Source organism: Anopheles stephensi, chromosome 2, assembly GCF_013141755.1.
Source record: "Anopheles stephensi strain Indian chromosome 2, UCI_ANSTEP_V1.0, whole genome shotgun sequence".
NCBI classification, from domain to species: domain Eukaryota; kingdom Metazoa; phylum Arthropoda; class Insecta; order Diptera; family Culicidae; genus Anopheles; species Anopheles stephensi.
In genome coordinates, this window is record NC_050202.1 from 86,149,660 (window position 1) to 86,173,867 (window position 24,208).

The 24,208-nt window shown below is 46.8% G+C and overlaps 1 protein-coding gene across 4 annotated transcripts in view; it reads left to right on the plus strand.

Moving 5' to 3' along the window:
• LOC118504940 (dipeptidase 1) overlaps positions 1 to 18,320 on the plus strand; it is a 123,796-nt gene extending 105,476 nt beyond the window's left edge. For 3 of the 4 annotated variants that reach the window (XM_036040035.1, XM_036040036.1, XM_036040037.1), the window contains 8 exons: positions 7,622 to 8,377; positions 8,509 to 8,665; positions 12,440 to 12,572; positions 12,808 to 13,205; positions 14,330 to 14,414; positions 14,816 to 14,891; positions 14,977 to 15,115; positions 15,201 to 18,320. In XM_036040035.1, the coding sequence (XP_035895928.1) occupies positions 8,223 to 8,377; positions 8,509 to 8,665; positions 12,440 to 12,572; positions 12,808 to 13,205; positions 14,330 to 14,414; positions 14,816 to 14,891; positions 14,977 to 15,115; positions 15,201 to 15,308 (1,251 nt within the window). In that variant the 5' untranslated portion in view covers positions 7,622 to 8,222 and the 3' untranslated portion in view covers positions 15,309 to 18,320. The remainder of the gene's footprint in view (positions 1 to 7,621; positions 8,378 to 8,508; positions 8,666 to 12,439; positions 12,573 to 12,807; positions 13,206 to 14,329; positions 14,415 to 14,815; positions 14,892 to 14,976; positions 15,116 to 15,200) is intronic. The other variant, XR_004905374.1, reaches the window with a different exon arrangement.
• The last annotated feature ends 5,888 nt before the right edge of the window (positions 18,321 to 24,208 follow it).

Sequence of the window (24,208 nt, forward strand, 5' to 3'; positions counted from 1 at the left end):
CGGTCACGTCACTTTCAGCAAAGTATTGCAGCTGACCGGCTCCATGTAGGTGGAAAGCAAAAAGAAACACACAAAAAAGAGGACAAACTAACAAGGACATCAATGTTGCGAGGCTAAACGTCCCGTCCACGAGCGCTCTAACTATTGCTAGTAAACTTTACAAAACCGTTTCACCGCACTACGTCTGCTCGGTGCGGATATAAAACTAATTATCAACTGAAGCGCTATTGCAACTTTTATGTTAACTCCGACACGGATAACAACACTGCGACTCCGGCCAGCCCTGCTCTGCTCTCTCCCTGTGTATGAGTTGTGATCATCCCGGCAGGACCGCAACGCCCCACCTAGAACTAACGTGATATTTACCCTCGTTTTCTCCCCGTTTTTTTTTATCCGTGCTAAAGTTTTTGCTTCATTTGCGACCATTACAAGAATGCCTGGTTATGCCTTGTCTTAAACACACCACGAGCCGCGGTTACTCCTGTCTCGAGACCGTGACAGTGTGAGCGAGGGGAAAAACGAGTGCCCGGCGAGGGCACCAAACATTGTAGAATACTCCCTGAGCTTGAGAGAGTTGCAGAGGAAAAAAAATCCCCTCAACCCTTTGCCCACTGTCAACCGTCTCACCGTGTCCCGAGACTTTGGTTTGAGGAGGTTGAAAATGTTTCTAATGAAAATGACACCACTATCGGGGTGCGGTCTCGTATCTTTTTCGTACCCAGTCTCCGGCTTTTTTTCCAGGGAGCAAAAGTTCACCGGTGACAATTTAGTGCTAGTGTAGTGCCTGCAGTTGATGCATTTTTTTGCCGTGTGTCTTGTGTGTGTGTGTGTTGCTCCCTCACTCGCGCAAACACTTTTACCGCTGCACTTTCGGATGGCACTCGAACTGGAAACTTTTATTCCTCGCCCAACTGCTCGCACACAAAAAGAAGGGGTTCTGTGTGTGCCTCACTCGCCGGCACTATCACGTCTGTCAACTCTCGACTATCCGAGATAGGAGCGGCGGAGATACTCCCGGGTACTCCGGCCAAGAGTTGTATACGAGCGTGGGATTAAGTGTGCGACTCACACACAGATCACACGGCCAACGGGGAACGGCAAAAGCCCTGACACGTGAAAAGGTTATCAGCACGAACAGTGAGATATAAGTTAAGATGTGGGAAAGAAGAAACCCGCTCCGCGACCCTTTTCGAGCGTTTTCACGAGTGCCTCAACGAGAGTCAAGGTTCAACGGAAGTTTAACGTACCTTTCACGCGCGCGGTAACTTTGATGCTCAGCGACTGTATGCCGACGATTATACGCCTTTGATAATGCCTTACGAAATGGAGGTACTTCGAGAATAAAAGTTCTGTGAGATGGAACAAATTTTGCACGATAAACAACACTGAAATTAACATTGTTACGATAGTTTAAGACGTCACAGCGCCACCAATTGTCGTCCACGAGCGATCGGCAAGTGGCGATATGGAGATGGCATGTTAACGGGGGACGACAACACATTTTTATGCTTGTCAGGTTGCGGGCACGTGACAGGCATGGTTGAAACAACACGAACACGTTGACAGCTTTTGTCCCGACGTTTGCATTCCACTTCCAGGGCAAACACCAATAAGGCAAGCAAAAAATGGCACTTCACTCTCCGGTTGCATGAGCGATGCTTTTATCGGGTCATATTCAATTAGATGCTATTTTTGCACCGAAAATCCGAAAGGAAGGACACAAATTCAATGAACGTAAAGTCTGTTCACCTTTTAGGACACGGTGCCAGCATTCATATGATGAATGACTCCTTAAATGACGAATCGGGCTCCAAATGCATCGAATTGAAATTCAAAGAATGGTACCCTTGCACCGTCGTGCATATTTTGATAAAAAGTTCGAGACTCTCAACACGCAATCAGTGCTTAATCTGGCATACTCAACAGGATCAGCAGAGTTGTCCCAACCTTCGCCTATCGATCGATCCATCCACCGCCGGACGAAAGAATAGCGAAACGGATCACTTCCGATAATTTATCAAAAATGTTGGATATAGTTTTGAAAGCTTTTTTGATTGATGTGGCATACACTTCCGACCATCCTTCAACTGCAAACAGGGGAAGAGGAGTGAGGCTTCGGTTCCTTCACACACTCCCACCGAGAGAATGGATCAAAACCGTGATTTTCGCTTCGGTATCGATTTTATCTATCGGCAACATTGATGACGGCCGTTTTTTTTCTCTCTATCCCTTTCTCTCTCACTCAATCCCCACCAGGGCTCTCAATTGTCGGTTGTGGTTTGTCGGGATGAACTTAAAGTTTCACTGCCCAATCACGGCAATTGTGGTTTCGCCGTCCACAAGCCGGACCCACTTTAACCAGGCGTCTCCATTAATCTTGCTTGCGGTTGGGTTAATCTTCTTGTTGAAGCAAGCATTTTTTTTTTCGATGGGATCCTTTTTTATATCATCTTGATGGAATTTGATGCTTGATAAGCGAGACGAAAAGTGTTTGATGTTCTCATCTCATCTGAAGTGCTATTGATTAGATTGCAAGCTGATACATGGCGTGTTGTCTTTGCTTATTTAAATTAAATGCAAAGTCTGTTCTCCATATTGACAGTCAATTTTTACTTCAGCAACAAGGCAAAAAAAATCGACATCAAAGCGATATTCTTGCATCCTTAAATCTCTCGTCTCTAAACAAACTTCCAACGACGCTTCCGGATGCTTTGAAAGCGGATTTGGTCATACTTACGGAAAACAAAACGACACCGGTACATACAATCCTACCGTACATACATAAAAAATGATATCCCAAACGGAACGGCAAAGCTCAGGCCACTATCGCACTCGCAGCCCGCCTCTTGATCTGTCTGTGTTTGGTGAAGCCACCGGCTATTTGTTCTTCATGTGCGCCATTCTTCAAAACTCATGTTCCGTTACGTACGTGCTAGCTTCGGTGATGTTTTCTTTGTTTTTTTTCCTCTTTTTTCTGCTTCCATCTCGGTCTCCCGCCCACCCGCCCATCCAGGAACGCATTGTCGCTCGGCAAATGGATGAAATTTAACGTACCATGAAGATCAAAAACGTTGCATAAATCAGTAGCAAACGTTGCGCTTCGCATAGCATAGATGAATTCCTATCATACAAACGATGGCACACGGTGCCGTCTCCTTCCGAACACGTTATTTATGCCTGGTGGCAGGCTGTGAAAAGAATTACTATTGTAAAAGCTCACCCGGGAAACCCGACCCTGAGGAAGCTTCCTGGACGGAGGCGCAGAAAATACTTTGCAATCCTTTTCAGTCCATTCAACGGTGAAAGCTAGAATCGACACGGCCGGACGTCGGGTTGGCGGTTGGATTTTAAGGGCCGGACGGATATAGCTGGAGAGCTGATATAGAATTGCCGATTCTTCACTCGAGAAACACCACAAAGTACACACATACCTAGACAAACCCATGCTTCACAATTGCTTGAGCAACACGTAAAGATTTACGAAGCCCCAATCTCCATGTGTGTGTGTGTGGGAAATGCCAACCATATGCCCTCGGGCTGTCCATTTTCTTTTTCCTTTCTTCCAACAAATCCAACCGACTTCTTGTCTGCGTGCCAGATACTACCAGCTTGGTGGCAATAAATACGTGGGTCGGGGAACGTGGTCAAACAAACGAGCTCGGCAAGGACTAGCCTGTGCAACCGCACCGTGGCGCCAGCCGTGCGAAGGTGGCTTGAACATTTTTCCAGCCCATTCATCATGCGAGCTGGCTTCTCCATTTCTTATCACCGTGCCAATCCGTTTTCAAATAAAATATCACCAGAACTCCTCCAAGCAGTGGCCGCACTCGCCGAGTTGACCTGTCGGTTTGTGGCCTTTGTTTTTGGTGATTATTCTCTGGAAGCCAGCAAAGCCAAGCTTCGGATCGGATTTGCGTTTCTGCCTTTCGTGAAGATTTATTCCCAGAAATATGACTCCAATAAAACAATAAACTTCATTTTACTCAACCAAGCAAAACACCCGGTAATTGTATCAAATAAACTAGAACGCTTCTTAACCACACAGAGCACCTCGGTTCTATAAAAAGCGCTTTTAAAGCACAATTTCGGCTACTTAATGAGGATGGTTGGCAGAGGACGTTAACTATGTTGCCCGGTGAAACCCCGTAAGCAGTTGCAATCACTTACATTTAACGATCCGTATCAAAGCACTCGCCAAGCAAGCTGATGACGTTGAGATAGTTCATAAAGCTACACTAATGGTGTCACAAAAGCAGATTTTTCGGGAGTTCCACACAGGCTCATCTTCGCGTAGCACCTCGCCACGGTGAGACACTCGGCTCAAACGAAGCAGAGAAAATGGCTGCCAAGGAAAATGATTGCACTATTTCATGCCAGACCATGTGCCAACCGAATCGAAACGGAATGCATTTTGGAATGGCCGACCTCCACATCCAGAACTCCAGCAACGCCCAGATCTTCTCGTAGAGCCTTTTTTTCTTTTTTCAACAAAACCAAGTAACGATCAGCAGCCAAAAGACGGCTACCGTACACAGGAAGATTCCGCAAAAACCATGCCTCAAACGTGTCCGGAGAGCGCGACCTTAAAGCCGCTTAGAAATGCACATTGCACAGTGCAGTGGGCAAGAGAACATTCGAGAGTGCAAGAACTTCTTTGCCCCAGCCGTCGAATGGAAATGTTACAAATGGAATTTTGATAGAGATGGGTGATAAAAATATCAATTTTACCATATGACACATAAATATGCACATCCTTCGGTGCGCATCCCAGTTACGGGCAGATGGGTTGAGGCGATTGAGAGTTTACTCTCGCGTGTAGGTCTTCTTGTACGCGGCGAGCTCAACTTTACGAGCCGCCCGGGTAACGGAGTCTGTGATAAAGTTGGCCCACGTGGTAGTTTGGGAAATCTGGTCTTTGTGTCGACGGTCGTGGGACCGTTGCCGGGGCCTGTTTCCTTGGTACTTCATTCGATTGCAACGATCATCGTCACAACATGAAGTTCGATGAAACGAACATCCTTCCGATGCAGCGCGCAAACGAACTGGCGGGCGAACCTGGAATGGAAATATAAAAGACGGTAAAATCTACACACCCGGTCATAACATCCCCGCAAGCGCGCCATCCACCCTATACACATCGGTGCGCACTCGAGCGATTCTTCGGCGGGACAACTTTGTCGGTGGTGCGTGATAGGAATTGCATGCCGAACTTTTTCTGTCCCAACTCCCCCCATTTTACGGGCGGCACGAAAACTCGCCCGGTCTGGTAGTGTGCCAGTAGTTCCGTTTTATGGCCACCGCGCCAGCCGCTCAGGACCCTTGAAGAAGGTTAGTTTGGGGTGGAAATTGGTAAAGACACTAAAGCTGATAGCTATTCCCATTTTGATTATGCTACCACCACTACCAACACCATGGCGCAACGTTTGGCGAGCTTTCATTGCAGCAAAACAGGCGCTGAAACATTCTAACACATTTTGTGCCACCTATGTGGAACGAACGGGGAATACACATTTATATTTTCTCTCGCTTTTTTTTTGGGTGGCAGATTATGGGAAAGTTTCCTGCATGAGTTCACGCTGTAGTCGTGTGTGTGCTGTAAAGTTTATCCTGCAGTGTTAAAGGTGCCACTTGAATAATGTTACCTTTATTGATACACCTGACGAGCGATTGCTCTTTGCGTTAGAGTAAAATCATCCTTTGCGCCCGAAAGTATGCAACTCGAATGCACAATCATTTTCTCCTAATTTTACGACAAAAACTCCTTTTATTGATTACAAGTCACATTGCGAACCACACAGATTTGTACGATTTTTATCATGCTTACTCAATATTTACCCCAGAAAGTATGCAACTCGAAAGCTTCAAACCCGTATCTGTTATTCCCAAACTGCTTATTTTGCACTATTTTCCCAAAGTAAACCATTTTCTGCACTGATTCGTGCTCATTGTTCTAGGGCGAATGGCGTTTCACTCGAAATTCCACACTTGAAGTTTCAAGAATTAAGTAAACCACCATCCAAACGAACCGAAATGAAACCACATCCTGCTCAAAGCTTCCCACGAGTACAATCGTATCAACACATTCCCCTGCACACTCTAGCCATACGCCATTGTTCGAATCCCTAACACTCGGCCTCTCTTCCCCCCACCAAAAGGCTCGTATATTATCACAAATAATCATTCTTGTGCAAGAATTGATTCGCATCCTCTTCGGCTGAGATTTCCTAACCGCCCTCTACCACCACTACAGCCTTTCGTTGGCTAATGATGGCTCAATGCGCCTTCTGCCGCTGCTTGCCAATTTAGCTTTCCGGGTCAAGCTCGTACCCAGCCATTTAGCCAGTTCCGGCAGCGGATGGGGATTATTTGCTTGTTGGCCACCAGGCACCGACCACGCACACAGATGTGAAGCATTCTTTTCGCCTGCCTCCCGGTATCGGGTGCCGCATCCGATGCGTATCTTCGTCATTCGATTACTCAAACATCATCTCACTGCCCGGGACGGTGCCCGGAAGAGGATAATTTCCGATCAATACCGTACCGCTTCGACGTCTGCCGGAGACTCGAATCTCGGATCAGTTACCACCATCGGCTGTGGCTGTGTCTATTATTGATTCCATGCCAAGGCGGCCAATCTCCCGATGCTACCCGATTCCCAAGACGGTCGGCTGAGCTGTTTCGACGTGCATCATGTGCAGATTGGTACCCACCCACCGCTCCGTGAGATGCATCCGGATCGGACGCCGGCGGTAAGGAAATGTTCGCTTGCGAAAGCCGCACAGTACACATTGTGGCGATGGGCGGTGCGGTTGACCTAATGCAGATACGGTTGAACCACAAACGAACTCGTCTCCGATACCATTTGATCCACAGCTGGACTGACTTCTTGCAGTTGCTGTGCGCGTGTTGGGTACAGTGCTCGCTCCGGCTACTGACAGCTACAAGGTGAAAGCGATGAAATCTAATCAACGGACGTATTCTTCGCCAAAACCTTCGCTTACAGCGACAGGCCGGCGGGATAGAAAATTCTCATATCAAACCTCTAAACGAGCATTACTTATTTATGGCATCTAACGATGTGTCATGTAAATGCGACCATTTCCAGCGTTTGCCACAAAGCCTCGGTGAGTCTAATAAAACGATGCGCAGAATGGGAGTATGCGATAATCGTTTGCCTTCCTCTGGTATCCTGGACACGTCGCCACCATGTACCACGGGCGTCCTTTTTTGGCCCAACGTACCGGCTGGCTTCACGCACACGGGAACGAGAACTCATAATTACGGCTACCCGAAAGCTGTTGATTAAACGTTGAACGAACGCTTCGTTAGGGGCACGGTATTGATAATGAAGTTCAAACATGGTGCCGGGTTCTTCCACTTCAGCACAAGCTGGAACACGGTGCGCCGGTGCTCGCTCTGCCGAGAGTAGGCAAAAATGGGCCACAAAATGGAAAGATGCCCAGACTTCTGGCTCAGCAGGAATAGATTTTAATCCGATTCGTTCGTTCTGGCGATGGTTGCAAGCTGATTCCACCATTTTCTTGACGTTGATTTTTTCTCTCTGTTTCCTTTTTCTCATGTTTTTTTTCTCTCACTCTTTCTCCCGTTCCATTCTAATCAGTTCGAACGACTGACGGATACACGGACGCTTTGAACTGGATCCATCGTATCTTCCCGGTCCCAGGGATCGCTCGTCTACACCATTGCCGCCAGTGAGGCTTCGGGCAAACATCATCGGGCAAAAACCTTGATGCCATCATTATCAACCACGTTGATGGTACCACAGATCGTTCGATTCGATAACGACAACGCCCTACCCGGGGCCGTTATCAAGCGCAGAAGCTACCTTGCAGAGCAGTACCGAAATCTGACTATTCCGGCCACCCGGATCACCTTATCACGCCCGGGTCAACACACCGGCTACCGTCACCACCACAATCACCATCCTTATCCTCATTCTCTACATCATCTTTCGCTTCATCCAATCGTTTCGGGCTGAGCTTGTACCACCTGCCAACATCCGGGCCCGGTCCACCGCACCGGAACGCTCGCGGCAGCGGACGGTTCGTCCGTTGGACAACCGATCCCACCGGGAGTGTGCAGAGGCTTGCACCGACGACAGTGACAGTGCCACCCGGTGAACCGTCCAGGAAACGACACAAACACGACGACTGCAACGGCGACGTGGAGGACGTCGGCGACGTTGCGTGTAGTGCGGCGCCATGCGTCGCCGGAAGCCGATCGAAGGCTTCATTCTGTGCGGAGTTTTCTTCTGGACAATAATCGCCCATCTCATCTCGACATGTTTGGCAATCCAGCTCGAGGAGCGGATGGAGATCGTGCGCAAAGTGCTGAAGGAAGTGCCTTTAATCGATGGGTAAGTTTCCCCCCCAGATGAGAAAGATCCATCCCGATATGGCTTTAAAGTTTGAGCGCAAGTTGCACTACTTTGAACTTGTTTGATAAATGTGCCTTTCCGGGTTTTTTTTTATCCTTTTGCCCAATCAGTCACAACGATCTACCGTGGAATATACGAAAGTTTCTCAAGAATCAGCTACGCGAGTTTCGATTCGGCGAAGACCTGCGCGACATCACGCCCTGGTCGACGAGTGCCTGGAGTCATACGGATCTGCGGCGCCTGAAGGAAGGCATGGTTTCAGCACAGGTAAGTGAGCGCATCCCTGCCCTCGATGTTCGATCCACCGTAATCACGTACCATCGCATGACGCAGGACAAACACATTAAATGAAAAACTCCGCAAATGGACCCTGTACCTGTAATGATGGGCGTGTCTCGGTGTCCTATCACCGACTAGCCGCAGGAGCTAATCGCTGCACCAAAGCTCAAACCCGGCAGTAAAGGAGACACCGGCGCCGGTGATTACTTTCAACTAGTTATCATTAAATTAGACAACACCGGCACGGGAAGAAGGCAAACCCCGAAAAGCGAGCAGAAGAAAAACACTTTCCACCTTAACAGTCTGTCCGTGTTAAAGTGGTTCCATTTCCTGTGCCAAAAGCGAGGCGAAAAAAACGGCCCCATTTCCTATCATCCACACCGTCGACACCGTTGTTTTACGTGATTGTCTACCACGTGCCAACCGGTCGGTAGTCGATGCTGGCCGAGAAGAAACGCCGAGATAATGGTACTCGACTCGGCAAACTTTAACGTGTTTGTCCTTTGTGTCGCTATCGCCCCGGTTCTGGTTTATATAGGCTCTCCATTCGCTCAGGTCGGTCGCCGAGTATCGGCATCCCCGTAGCTGTCATCCGTACCGCATCAGTACGGTCATCATCGCCTATCAGTGTGTGTTCGTGAGGGCCGGATACTCGATTTCCACACGACGATGGAACAAACCACGGTCTGAGTGTGTGTCGAAAGCTTCCAGCAATAATAGTCGCCTATTTTCTTCTTGCCTTTGCCCAAGACAGGAAACTAATTTTCCCCACGTTCACGTCCCCAGACTCACTGCCCTACGCCATGCGTGTAATGGAAACAACACGCACCACGCCACGTAAATGGTCGGCATCTTCTGCGTGCAGAACCAGCATAATGTCTCCATCCATTCGGACTGCCGCCGGGCCGGCCAGCCAAAACCAACCTCAAAAACCCGAAAACCATCACCCCACGGGAGTGCTATCATCTCAGTCGGTGCCCGATTCTCAGACTCTGGGACGTGATAAAAACTCACCCATTTCGGACTATTTTCGAACGAATTTTCCATCCTTCCAATGTTCCTCCACTTATCTCATCTCACCTCGCCTTTGGAGCAGCGGAGTAACTTTTGACGGTTTGATGGATGTTGTCGAGCTTTACCGTTTTACTATCGCGTCCTTTTTGCTGTTTTTGTTTCATCACACCCAGGGAACACCGTTTGTTCCTGGTGGATAGATAGCGAAGCGGTAAGAAAACAGCACTCCATCACACAGGCAGACGGACGGACACTCAGAGGGAGAGGAAAAAAACACCATCCCTTACAAGACACGGGTGTTTCGATTTTATGGAATACCGTTGAAAAGCTAAAACAAGTTTTTCCGCTTTTCACACACCACGCGCTGCCATGCTCTCTGGTCAGGCACCGTGCCTGTGAACGCCGGCCGGACCATCCTTATCGTAAGGCGGCGGAATCGTAATGCCTGACCGGTTGTTAAGTTTATGTTGTAAGCTTGTTTACTTTTGCTCGATGCTTTAAATTCGACACGAAAACTTCATCCTCTTTATCGCCAGCACCCGCAATGATGGAGCACTGGTCTCTGGAAGATGAAGCCGTTGCAGTTGATATAATGAGCGTGCTTAATTTGCACCGAAAGACAGGACAGCTTTTTCTGTCGTGTAGATCTAATCAATGTTTAGGGATTAATGTCTGCTTTCGGAAAGCAAGGAATCAATTTTAAAGATGTTAAAGTGCTCTATTACATTTTCTAACTTGAGTTATCATTAAGATAAGCAGTGAAATAGACACTTGATCTATTAGGATCGCTGTAAGATCTACTATCTCTCTTCTCCTCCTAATGTTTGTTAATTCTTCTGAAGTTCATGCATTTCGACGGCTTATCGTCGGTCAGGTCTGGACATAATCTCTCGTGAAATCTTATAAGACTCTAAGTCAATCGAGCAGACCCAATGATTATTTATCTTGTTTGTATTAGATCTAGTATATCTAGCCGGACCTACGGATGATAAAAATCAACTTCAAAAGCTCAGTAATAAATAACTCGCTGCCGGTATGAACTTTAAAGCATAAATAAACACAAGTATCCCTTGTCACAACGAAAAAGATCCATACCAGTGTCCTAATCACATCTCGTCAACCTTCTCCTACTGATCACCCCGTGAGCTGTTTGTTTATCCACCCTACTGGAATAATCTCCACAATTGGACGTTCTTTTTCTCAAAACAAACTCTCCGCAGCAGAACAGAAACCAACAAATCCCCAACCCTTTTAATTGAAGATAAAACGCTCAATCAGAAGGATTGCTATAAAAATTAAATGATTCACTCTCTTTGTTCGGACGTGCAGTCTGTCTCCTAACAAGGAGAACCATTTTACCACTGCCCTAGAAGCCCCATCTCCCCTTCGACAGCAGTCTCGAGTGCGGAATAAATAATTCATTTCACACGAGAGAAAGAGAAAAAATGGAGTTCCTCACGCCGCACCAAGAGCACACCTTCAAGATATGGCGAGGTGTTAGAATCGGACGGTTTTCCTCCCCCGCAGGCGGCATAGTTGGAAAATGGAAAGAAAGCCTCAGCAAAACTGGCTATGCAAACGAAGCCAAACCGCAGCCCCACTACACTACCACCCCCTTCTTTCAACGTCTTGGGGCTTTCGTGGTTTTTCGTGGTGCGACTGGGGTCAGGTGCGAGTGAATGTGTACTGAGCGCGTTTGTTGTACTTCCTTCCCTTGATGGCCTCCCAGCAGAGAGCATGGTTAGCCTTCCGGGCGGGTTTGCCGAGTGGGACGACTTCTGCCTTGATTGTCCCCTTGAGACGACAATGACGGTCCAATCTTCTTTCAATCTCGGGACAAACTTCATCTCCTTCTTTTTTTGTTCTCACTTCTTCGCTTCACGGACGAGGCAAGTTGTGAGAAGGGATACGACAAAAGGGGAAAAAAGGTCAAACACAGAAGCCCTCGAAGTTTTGTCTGAAGGTGGTTTTGCTAATGTTATCTTTGTGCTTCGTGATTGTCCTTATCATCGGAAAGTGTCGTGAGACGCAAACGCAGTGACACCGTGTTCGCCATCGTACTCGTTGAAAGTTTCTCGATTGCAAAATTCTTGGACAGGATGCCGGGGCCTGATGGGTTTCCTTCGTACTCTCTGCCACCTCGGCACCGGCGAACAAGTCCAAAAAGAAATCTATTTAACCTTAGTGAGACTAGTCAATTAACTCTAAGTAAATTTCTCACACTGTGCCGTTGTACTGGCGCGAACTCGGAACATGCAATGCTGCCCGTACTATCGCCACACCGGTCGCAAACCACAGCCCACAGCTGTGTCGGCAGGGAAAAACACATCCAACATGACGCTTTGCTTGCTTTATGTTTTATGATTTCTTTCCCTTCGCTCGTGCCCCGTCGTCGGAAACTCCCAGCACCCAAAAACTCCGAGCTGGCGTAAATCATTTTACACGCAATAGCACCTCGTACACGAAGTGGTGAGTTCCTTTTTGCCCGGTGCTTACTAACTGGCTCCCGCTGCGGATATCGACTTCCTGCTTCCGATGCGGAGTACTGCAAAAATTTACGACCGGTCCGTGATTGCGTGCCGGGCGTTGGTTGGGCAAATGTTTGATCTGCTCGCTTCATTCCGTTTGTCCGTGTCAGTTTCTGCGACTGCGGCCACCATACGCACCGTGGTCCCCATCGTAAAGCTTCCGTTTATGGATGGTTCTATTAAGCCGCTTCTTGTTCGTTCGTTTTTTTTGTCCTCCCAGTTTTGGTCGGCCTATGCGCCTTGCTCGTCGCAACATTTGGACGCAGTGCAATTAACGCTGGAGCAGATCGATCTCATCCGACGGTTAGTAAACCTTTACCCACAGCACATGGCCCTGGTAACGACTGCCGATGGTGAGTATTTCCGGTCTTGATAAAGTGCCAATCACATTATTGCGTTAATAATTCTTCTTTTAAATAATCAGATTATAACAAGAACGAATTTCAAAACATAAAGCATAAATAAAAGAATGAAGTAGTTAGCGTTTGTCGCCTTTGAAAGGCAAAATGATTCATGCGCCCAAAAGTATGCAATTGTATAGCAAATCTTTCTCTATCTCTCTCTCTCTTTCCTTTGAATTCACTACAGGCATCGAAGAGAGTCATCGATCGGGGAAGTTGGCGAGTTTGATCGGGATCGAGGGTGGCCACTCGATCGGTACGAGTCTTGGGGTGCTGCGGACCTTCTACCAACTTGGTGCGCGCTATCTTACGCTCACCCACACCTGCAACACACCGTGGGCGGACTGTTGCAAAGTTGATGAGCAGGGACGAGTGCCCCACATCGGAGGGCTGTCCCACTTCGGTACGCTCGTCGTGACCGAGATGAATCGGCTCGGCATGATCGTGGACCTGTCGCACGTATCCGTACCGACGATGCTGGATGCGCTGGCCACCTCGAAAGCTCCAGTCATCTTCTCGCACTCTTCCGCCCATGCCATTTGCAACAGCTCGCGCAACGTTCCGGACCATGTGCTGAAGCGAATCGTAAGTTCTTGCCCCTGTTCTTCTCGCTTAATCGTAAGCCCAATCCGTTTTGGTGCGATTGTGGGCGAGGTCCAATTAAAAACAAACCCTGTCTCCGGCTGTCCCTCCAACATTCCCTCCACTGTCTCGGAACGCTAATGAAGTTAGCCGGGAAGCAAATTAAAATGAAAATCCATCCCATATTGTGCTGCTAGACGCGAGGATGTCCACATAGAAATAATTTCGGTACGAGCGTCCAGGGCCACCAAATGGTCGCGTTTATTAATCACGAACCAAGCTCATGGCGAGCCCCGCCTCTCTGCTGTCCGATGGATATTATGTTTCCCTTTTATTTTGTCGGATTTCTAACCGAGAGAAGCAAAAAGAAGCCATCTTATTCATCGGTGCTGCCGTGCTTCCAAGAACCCAGGACAGCTGGCCGCCGGTGACGATCCAAAATATTTGCATAATTTGATGAAATTTAATATAGCCGTACTGTAGACTACGGCCCGGTATGTGCTTCTTGTGCTGACATTGTCTCGCTGTTTTGTTTTTAGTGACAGCGCTGACAGAGAGAGGGAGAGGAAGAGACAGAGAGAGAGGGAGTCGTGACTGGATGTGAGAGCCACATCTTTTGCCACTTCTTTATCGACGACATCGAAATCGCACCACTTGGAAAAGAATAACAAGAAATTAATTAAAAATCAGCACACAAATATGAATATTTCAGTGCGAAACGGGCAAACCTCTCACCTCTCGGTGGGCTAGCCATGCGCTTTGCGGACACCGTGCGTTCATTATGAATATTGGTGGATCTCACCCCAGGACAACCCGCAATTGGAACAAGCGGGAGCACAAAAAAAAACATAAACCAAATAGTCATCATCTATGTCCAGCTTGCAATGCATTTTTTTTCCTCTTCGTTTTACTCTGTTTTTATTTCTCACGCCGGGTGCACACCAAATTGTTCCTGTACCGTCGACATTTGTGGCTCAAAACACACACACACACGACGACGACAATAATGGCCCGGCCGGACCACGGGAAAACCAATTTCCGCTACCAATTTGCCCGTCGCTCGCACCGCACCAACTGTCGCCGTGCCCGAATCGCCGGAAACACCTCGGACATACACCTGAATGCAGGCCGTCAACGGTGGTCTGGTCATGGTTGCATTCTATCCCCATTTTGTGAGCTGTGGCGAAAAAGCAACACTCAAGGATGTTGTCGGTGAGTATGAAAGCTGGGGCTCTGCCCGTAAATAACTCAACGCCCCCGCCTCGAGAACGCTTCTAATGCACCGAAATTTAAAACCACTCGCTAACCCCAAGACCTTAAGCTTCCGGATGGCCGTAGGCGAACCGGTTGGTAAATCTGCGTCCAAAAAGGTGGGATGCTCTAGCGGGAAAAACAAATTCTCCAAAGCTGGACGACGCCAGGGATCATTAAAATGGTTGACGTATGAAGGCAACTCAATTTCCGTCTCGCTGTATGTGGCTTAAAATTGGATTATAAATTTCGGATTCTCTATGCAAAAAGGGAAGCCTTCTCGCGGACGCTCGGCAGAAACTGCTGCTACTAGAAGCAGTTAATCGAAACATAAAAAATGTCCTACCTTTTCTTCTCCACAGCTCATATTAATCACATCAGAGACGTGGCAGGAGTGGACCATGTCGGCATTGGTGCCGGGTATGACGGGGTGAATTTGTAAGTGACACCAGTTCTCTTCTCGTCACTTACAGTAACTGACCTCACTGAACACTCTCTTTCTCCCTCCCTCCCTTTATCGTAGAGTACCGCAAGGTTTAGAGGATGTCTCCAGGTATCCCTACCTGTTCGCAGAACTGCTAGAATCAGAACGGTGGACCGAGGAGGACATAGCGAAGCTAGCCGGTAGAAATCTTATACGAGTTTTCCGCCAAGTGGAACAGGTAAGCCACCCTCACCACGCTTGAGCTTTATGCGCCCACCGTTACATTGTTGCTTCCGAATGGTTCGTCCACCGATTCCCTGCAGGTGCGGGATCAGCTCGAAGCACAGGGTATGCTTCCCATCGACCAATCGATACCACCGGAAGATATTCTCGGTCGCTCGTACTGCCGCTACTCGGGGCCGCGTACGTGATGAAGTGCCACCGCCAGTTCCGACGACAACCACACCCTCACTCTTCCACACACCATCGAACCAATCCACCAGAACCGTCGGGCGCTCGCGAATGCCGAACACTGGACCATTACTACTACCGCTGCTGCTACAGACGGCTGACGGCTGATGTTGCGTTTGCACGCCTAAAGGTATGCAGCTCGAGCGCACCAAACCGATGGCGACTAGGACGAACCAGCGTGTAGCCGGTTCGCCATTTTATTGCATATCGCTCACTAACTCACTAGTAACTCTTGTAGTAAGCCAGACACACACGGGCGTCACGTAACGCGGAGGGCCAACGGATATTCCCGGCGACCGGTTTATTTATCTTTCGAAAGCGTATTTTTATTTCTCTCTCCTCCGACAGCACCAATGGGACCACCCTTCCCAGCTGGTCCAGGCGCAGTTCGCGATTGCTAGTGGAGATGAAACGAATTGAACGAACGTACGCTGTGTGACACGGTAGTTTGTCCTAAGAATTTTAGACCTCCCCCAGGAGCGATAGTCTGTGCCCACCGTGCGGTTGCGTTCTTCCAGTGAGCCGGTATTGTACAGAGAACCTTGAGCACGGGTATCGTTCAGCGGTATCGTTTACTTCGATTTTCGAGATTTGATGACGGAGTATGTTGCCGTTTGATGTGGTAGCTTCATTTCGGTAAGGTAGACTGTAAACTAATGGTAGCACAAACCCCTGTACATACACTATCATCTAGCCATGATACACACTACAACGGAACGAAACGGTTTAATGCGAATTTGGGGGGGTGGGACGGAGACGCGATGGGCACAGTGCCGAGTGAAGAGTTGTTTTAAAGTTCTCAAACTTTACAAGAATAACTTAGGTACGGTTTTTGTCTTCCTGAGTTCATTTTCTTTTCTTCTCTTCCCAACGTGAATCAATCAATCAGCTGCTCAGCGAATGGAACTGCAATCGATCACTTTCCCCCACTGTCTTGCACCTGGCACACACTCACTCACACAAACACACGAAAAAAACACTTCTTTTCTTTGTTCGTTTCTCCACTGCACAACACTATGGAGAACCAAAAACTCGTCAAATCGAAATGTGATATATTTATATTGAAGCCCAGCTTAACAACAACAATATGTGCAACAATCAACACGAATGCTTTTTTTTTGTTTAAGTTGATTAACATTACTTCATAACGAGAACCTCCCCGATCATTATCATAATATTAACACAAGTCCTGTGAGATTCTACAGCATTTGTGAAGTGCAAACGTTAATCCCTTTACAAACCAGCGCGCCATTTTTCCGCTGTTTTCCCATCTGAATGCATTTCAGTTCTGTTTCTGTTGTTCAATTACACACACACATGGACCCCACCAGTTCACCAAGGTCTGGCTGTAAATTGCATGGCGCTCATGTAAAACCCCACACCCAAACCCAATCTGTACATATGCGTAGTAGTGTAATGGATGCCTCAATTCGGGTCACATTCTCCTTCTACTTCCCACCCCTTTTCCAAAATCCCGGGGGTAAATTAATTCCTTTTTATCACCCGTGTACTACTCACACACACACTCGGATGGTTCACCTGACCGTGGTGTGTGTGTGGAAGCACCATTTCCATCCATCATCTTTAACTATCAACCATCAACCAGCGACCAAGCAGACTGGGTGGAATTCATAAAAAACGGGGGTTTTATAATAAAACATAAACACATTAAATCACCTGTACGCTTTCACCCTTACATGTGTGCAAAACAATACCAAAAAAAAATAGAGTGAAAACCCTCCCAATGCCGTTTGTTTGCCCCATCTCGCTTCGTGCAGTACCAATGGACAGCTGATTGATTTATCACGCCACAATGATTAAAACAGATTTATGCCTCACAAGAATGGGTCAAAGATCGTGGTGCGTGTTGTTTTTACTTCTTATTTTTTCGTGTTTTCCTCCCTGCATTCGACACACACGCATCACCCCACGCATTTACATTGCAAATGGGGCGGATCATAAAACTGTACTGTATTTATGAAGCGAATCAGAGTCGGTTGCGGTTGTTGCGGTAATGCATAAAACATCGCTTTTAATTCAATTTGTTCACATTTTATTGATTTTAAAATTTAACAACGATGTTCATCAGACAGCAGTTCGAACGCTGGCGGGACAATTGGAGATCGCAATTGATTGTGGGCTGCGTTTGACGCAGGCAAAATATTTAGAACAGATCAAACAAAATGAACAATGCTAATAGCGACTATGCGGATAGTTTGTAATGTAGCATACTTTGAACAAATTCTAGATGATCGCCATGCCACACACACGTTCGTATGTGTGTGTAAACGGACAGAAAAAAAAACACACACACACCCAAAAAAGCGTTGTATTATATGTAGTGTATTGTTAAATAACAATAATACGGACGAATGAATTTAATTACTAGAACGGAAAACACAAACAAAACTAACTCTCCTGCAACTAGGCTCTTAGCTCGTACCACAATCAGTAAATCATAGTGAACGATAAGACAGCTGGCCGATAATCGGTTGGAATAAAAGGGAAACAAAACACACACATACAGAGAGACTCACCATTGCCACGTTTCGTTTTCCGTCATATCCGACCACATCACTCATTTCCACCACTGATTTCCACTGAATGCCAAATGAACAAGTTCGTTTTGTAGTAATTATGCTAAGCGAAGGAAAATATTACAAACGAGAGAGAGACCAAAGTAAAATGTTTTGTGTAGAGCGAGAGAGTGTACAAAGCAAATTAAGACAGGAAAAGCTAGGAAAACTATGAAGTATAGAAAAATACCAAAGCTAACAACCTTCTTGATGATTGGGAAACGAGTGGAAAACTAATGAATCGCGACAGCTAGGAAAGAAAATATAAAAGGAAAGTTAATGAAAGCAAACAAGAGTACACACAAACAAAACAACTGTTGGTTGGGTTGCAGGAATGAACGGAAAAACAAGAAGCTATAAATAAATTGTTTAATAAACATTTAAAAGTCACATCAACCATTACCGGTGTTACCCGTTTTTCTTCTATGCTTTCATGACGCTTTATCGATGTTCAATGGAAAAGAAACGCTGGCAGGGGGATGTGAAAATCGCACAAACGATTTTCATCACCCTTTAAATTGCAACCTTTCATCGCGCGGGCTAAACAACCATCCACAAAGGACGAACAAAAACAGATAGCACACAGCGGTAGCATGATCGAGAAACCGGAACGGAAATGCAGCAAAAGGCTCTGGCTAACTTATGCGGGTCGACACTCGCCCATAAATCTTGAGCTTGAAAATGTATCGTACAGCTCGCGCACCAGCCTTTCCCTGCTCGTAGATTGCGATGAGCGATACCCGCTCATCGGAACTCCTTTCATTTCCATTCATTTTCCTCATCAATCATCGTCGCCCCGGGTACGCCCCGAATGGAACGCGCGAGCGACATGTATCGGTCTGGTCGCCCATCAGCTCCATTCCATTGAACGGCTCAGCTCGGCCCAGCACTGCAGAGATACTGTGTGTGGCTGTGTGCGATTGTTAGTGTTTGCTTTGGTCGTACTACCATCGAGGCCGTCGTATCGATGTAAAGTGAGCCCGGTGGAAAATCGCTCACCATTCGCCCATCTTTAACCCGTAGTCGTGGGGGCCGATACAAAGACGGCCATGTTTTTGCATGATCATGAATCCATCATCTTGCTGTTGAATTTAAGGACCTTGGTGGGAAGTTGTTCGTGGTACGCCCTTCGGAAGCGAACAGGACTTTCCAGCATTAGCTTAAAGTTCTAACTGAATTGAAATGGAAGTCTCTTGTCGAACTACCGAAAATACTCCTTCAACGGAAATCCGGGGCAAATTGATCGAAATTCTATCAAAAACCATTTGTTTTGCCATTATCCCCATTATTGTCACTTACACCGCAACCAATTACCGAATACTCGGATCGGTATTCGGCAAAACACATCCCGAACCACATACCATGCGAGACATATTGCTTTCCGTTTCGGGGAAAAGTGGACATGCTTTTTCCCTTCCCACCAGAACAACGAACGGATGAAAAATCGAACGCCTTTTACACGGCCTTTTAACACATCCATCCGTATCCTTCGGCTTGAAATACGCTCCAAATATACGTGCGTAACGCAACTACGCAGCATCGAAAACAATTTCATCCCCATAATCAGTCATCTTTCGGACCGTACGTTAAGGGATCTTAGCCTCACAAGCACACAAGAGAACACGAGACGGTAAATAAATGAACTGGAAACGTGAAAATCTGTTACCCCCGAAAAATCCGAAACAGGTTTTCATGCTTCCGTGTCCTTTAACCGGCGAGCAGAAAGCTAGTCCGTGTTGAGATAGTTCCAAGGATCGTCTCCCCGATAGCGAAAAAAAAGCTCCCGGAACTTGCAATTTGCCGAACCGAACTGAGTCGTTGCTTCGAGTTTCGTTAAACGTACGAAATGTATAGAAGAGTTGAAACACCATCACCGCTACAATCTATTCCGGGAGGAAGACAGCAAACAGCGCTCCATTCGGTTTGGTCTTTGCTTCCCTCTCGATGGCATGTATTCGAAGCATGATTCTGCTTTCGCATCGACAGACATTTGACGGGCCAGCTGCCGGTCTTTGGAACTTTCCGGTGTATCCTAAAAGCCGGACATGGATTGGGTTAGCCGTGTGGAGTGTGCTCATTACAAGAAGCTTTTGAATGGATACTACGTGATGTACGTTGGTACTGAGAGTGAAAAATCTTGATGGCCCTTTTTTCTTTACTGTTGTTGTTTTGCTTTTTCTGGTTTCGACACGTAAACACGCTCCACCGAGAGGAGTTGGTCTAACGTCCGACGGTTAGACTGTGCATGATGGTTGGACATAACAGTTTTATGGGAACGCCATTATATTTGCAGTAATGGAAAAAGGGTTTTTTTAGCGACTAAATTATAGGTTTTTTTATAGCAAAATTCGTTTGCTTGCTTATTTGTTGCTAGTTTTTTTTCATCATACTTGTATGTCTTACCGATTGCATGACTTTGGGCGCTTCTCACTGTTCGTAGCATAAACACTCCTGAAAGTATGCAATCAGCACGACCCTTTCTTGCAAATTTCGATTCGCAGTGCAGAAACTAAATATTTTCATAATTTTCCTGCCACACAAAACATTTTAAAGCATTTTTTCGCGTAGAATTGTTCCGTCTATGAATCTTCCATCACCGTATCAAATCACCTCTAATGCAGATGCACATCTCTCAGCGGATGCACTCTCCGCAACGTCGTCATAAAAAAAAGCCGAAATGTCCTGTTTTCGATTGACAAGCACGTTTCGCAATTTCACTATTTCAAGACTTTGACATTCCATTTCCAACAAAGCCCCATCCCATCAGACCCCATCAGACATCCGAAACCCGACCAGCTCTGTAGGCGGGAGTCTACATCCCGCAACAACAACAAAAAAGACAACAACATCCCCGACACATGACACACTCGATTTTTAGTTCCGAGCTCTGGTAGCTCGAAACTCCGGTGTAGGTGTGATGTCGCATGTACTGTCGACTACCGGTGAAACATCATTTCCGGCGCAATTCCAGTTTCTATGCATTACTTTTGAAACGCATATCGAGGAAACGTCTCTGGGCAGCGTCACAAATCTAAACATCACTCACACCGGTGATACTGATCTTCCGATTCCCTTTTTTTGAGGAGAATACGATGCATACGAAACGACAAGCAAGCGATAGAAATTATAAGCAACGAATCGAGCTTTACTCTCTTTAAGGTAAGAGCTGCTCTCTGTTTCCCTATCATTGCTATCAGTTAATTATTCAACCCTGTGTCACATCCATTCCGCCCTAATGGCTGTCATTTATAGCACAAACAAAAGCGACCCTCCACCACATTTACCAACTCGAGCTGTACGCGTGCATGATGTTGGGTTTTGCTCGTGTAAAATTTGTCACTCTCAACACTTAAGGTCTCACCTAATGTTACTGCCGCCGGGTGCTGCTGGTGCGACACGATTGCGAACCGTTGCCATTGTAAATAGGCCAGCACTAACCAATGACGATGTCATTTTTCGCTGCTGCAGAGTACCTAACATCCCACCACCAAACGGTACGGCACTCCATTGAGAGCAAAAGGAAACACTCAACGTGATGGTAACACCAACCGAACCATTTCCCGGGTACGTTCCCGGGCTGTCTTCGGGGAGCCGCGTGTGTGAGTTCAGCTCACCGGTCTGCCTCCCGAGATCTTCCAAGGAGATTTCTGTGCGACGTCTGTGTCACCGTACTTAAATCGTGCCGCAGAGGGTTTCGGGAAAGAAAAACATACCGCAAACGGGCTACGGGCCACCCCGGGACACGGATGTACCGAAAGCAGCTGGTGCATGAAATTGCACATTAATCTAAAAGCTTTCTCGTTAGCTGCAAAACTTACACGCTCGTGGTGCAAAGCTTCCGAGCTGTGTCGCCCCTGCCGCTACTATCCTACTTCGGTGCTTTACGTTTACGGACGTGTATCGAGACTCGTAAATGTCTCATATTTATTCAAGAACGCTCCAACTAACTCGGCTCGCTTTGATTTGTTCCCCGGGCAAACTTTACTACCACTGCACTGGGGCTGCAGAAGCAGCGAATGGCGAGCAGCCAGCGAAACATACGATCCAGCTTTAATTACGAAAATTCATGAGCAATTTATCATGCAACTGATTTCCATTTAGTGTTGCTCGTCATTTACTTTCGCCTGATTTTCTTATAACGAGCAATAATCAAACGGAGCAAAAATTTAAGTAATTTAATATAGAAACACACACATCCATCACAAACCAAACAGCAGTCGATTTTTCTTAACCCAATATCAACATCACACCGAACTACCGAGAGCATGAAAAATTTATGAACATTCGGAACACCAGCCACCCGAAGCCAACGGTAAGCCCTTTGAACAGATCGAAGTTATGTGTGCGCACCCAGCTATATGAATTATGCGGTGGGTTTGTAAGTTTTTCCTATGTCCCCCTACCCCAGATTACCGGAACCTCGACCGGGACCCTTTCGATCGACAAAAAGTGTCGTTTCGACACGGAACGGTGAAAACTTCATAATTCCTACCCGGCTGCATTTCGATCCTCGATTCTATACCCCACACCCCCAAGGTTTTCCCACTGAAGACACTAGCACCCAGCGTAAGTAGTGGTAAAGCCGATGGAAAGTATGAACCATTCGACACGAAAGTTTTTGGCCGAAACATATGAACGTATACACCGTGTCCGCGTGCATATTTCGACGAGCGAAAGGACCGACGCCAACACATGCCCGGGTACGTACGTGTGGTGCAGCAATGTTAACGGTGGGTTTTGCTGGGTGCTGCAGCCAAGCATTAATATTAAATTTGACAATCTTCACTCGCAATGTGCCATGCAACGACAAAGTTTTCCCTGGCGAAAACGACTGCGAACGGGCAGGCATTGTATTGTCCACTTGGGTTGGACTGTTCTTTATCATGTGTGTGTGTGAGTGCTTCGTTGTGATCATATCTATCATCCAAACCGTGCGCTCCATGGAGCGGATAACTTATTCCTACTTATGAAGGCAAAGCCGAAAAGGACTGACTAAGTAACGAGGCACAAAAGTTGCCACGATTGTACGAATATTATGATAACATCTTCATCCGAACTTTGTAAACCTGTGCTTTCTTAGCAAACGCATGGCACAACGATCCATTTATTAGGTAAAAGTTTGATTCTTAGTTTTGAATGCTATTCAAGAGGGTTTATTCATAGCATGTGTTAACCCGTGAGAGTAATGAAGATTTGTGATGTGCACATTGCATACCGTTAGGCGCAAAGGCTTTGAGTGGGAAAAGCAATCACTGTTGTCCGTTCTCCCTAAATCTACTCAAACTATACAGTTTTATCTTCCTTTGAAGCAATTAACAGAGACACTTTTCATATTACTACGCCATTTATACAAGTTTCTTAACGGCGTTTATCAGCATGCTCAAGCCCACTTCCTCAAGACGCGCTGTGTTTATTACACATATTAACAAAGGCAGCAGCTCAGCACCACACAATACTCGGTAGGAAATATGAACCACAAACCCCACTGGAGCTGTCAGCAAAAGGGGGGCCTCGATAAAAAGGCACCCACGATAAGCCTCGCCACCGTGAAACATTGTTTTAACCACAACGAACGCAATCCACGGTGGCTCTTCCAGCTCCAATCCAGCATCCCTGCAACCCTGGTACCCGAAAGAAAAGGAACGAGAAACAAACAAAAAAAAACAATCGCCTTACACGATGGAAGTTCATAAATATAATAAATTACAGTTGTTTTCTGCAAACAATTATCTACCATCTTGTCGCTACCAGCACGGTGTGCGCGAACAGCCTTTTCGCAGCCATGTTAATGCGTTTCGGCGAGGGACAAAAAATAAATGTGCACAGTTTTTCTCCGGGAGTTTTTCGAGCTACGTTGCCTACTGTTCACGTTTCGCTTCTGCTGTGCGGTGGTAGGCTCGCGCCGGCCAAGCTGAAGGTCGTGCTGGATAAGAATGGTGAATTATTATGTCTTTGAACGGTACGCTCTTAGGGAAACATTTAGCGCCCGGTCTGCCGGCCGGGTTTCGCAGTTTATTACCACCGCTAAAGAGGTTTGTCCGCTAATGGTGCAAGCCGGTATCGAAGATGATAAGGATCGTGTATTAGGAAAACGGTAACATCTTCTTTAAAGGAAAGCTGTGTTTGTTTTGGGAAAATAAAGTCCTTAAAGTCAGAATTAATCAAAAACGAACTTCAGCTCATTTGTCACGGAACCGAACGGTGAAGCCTTTCCGTCACAACATGGTTTCACAACCACTTGGCGAATCGCTATTTATATTAGTTTCATTATCAAACTACCCACC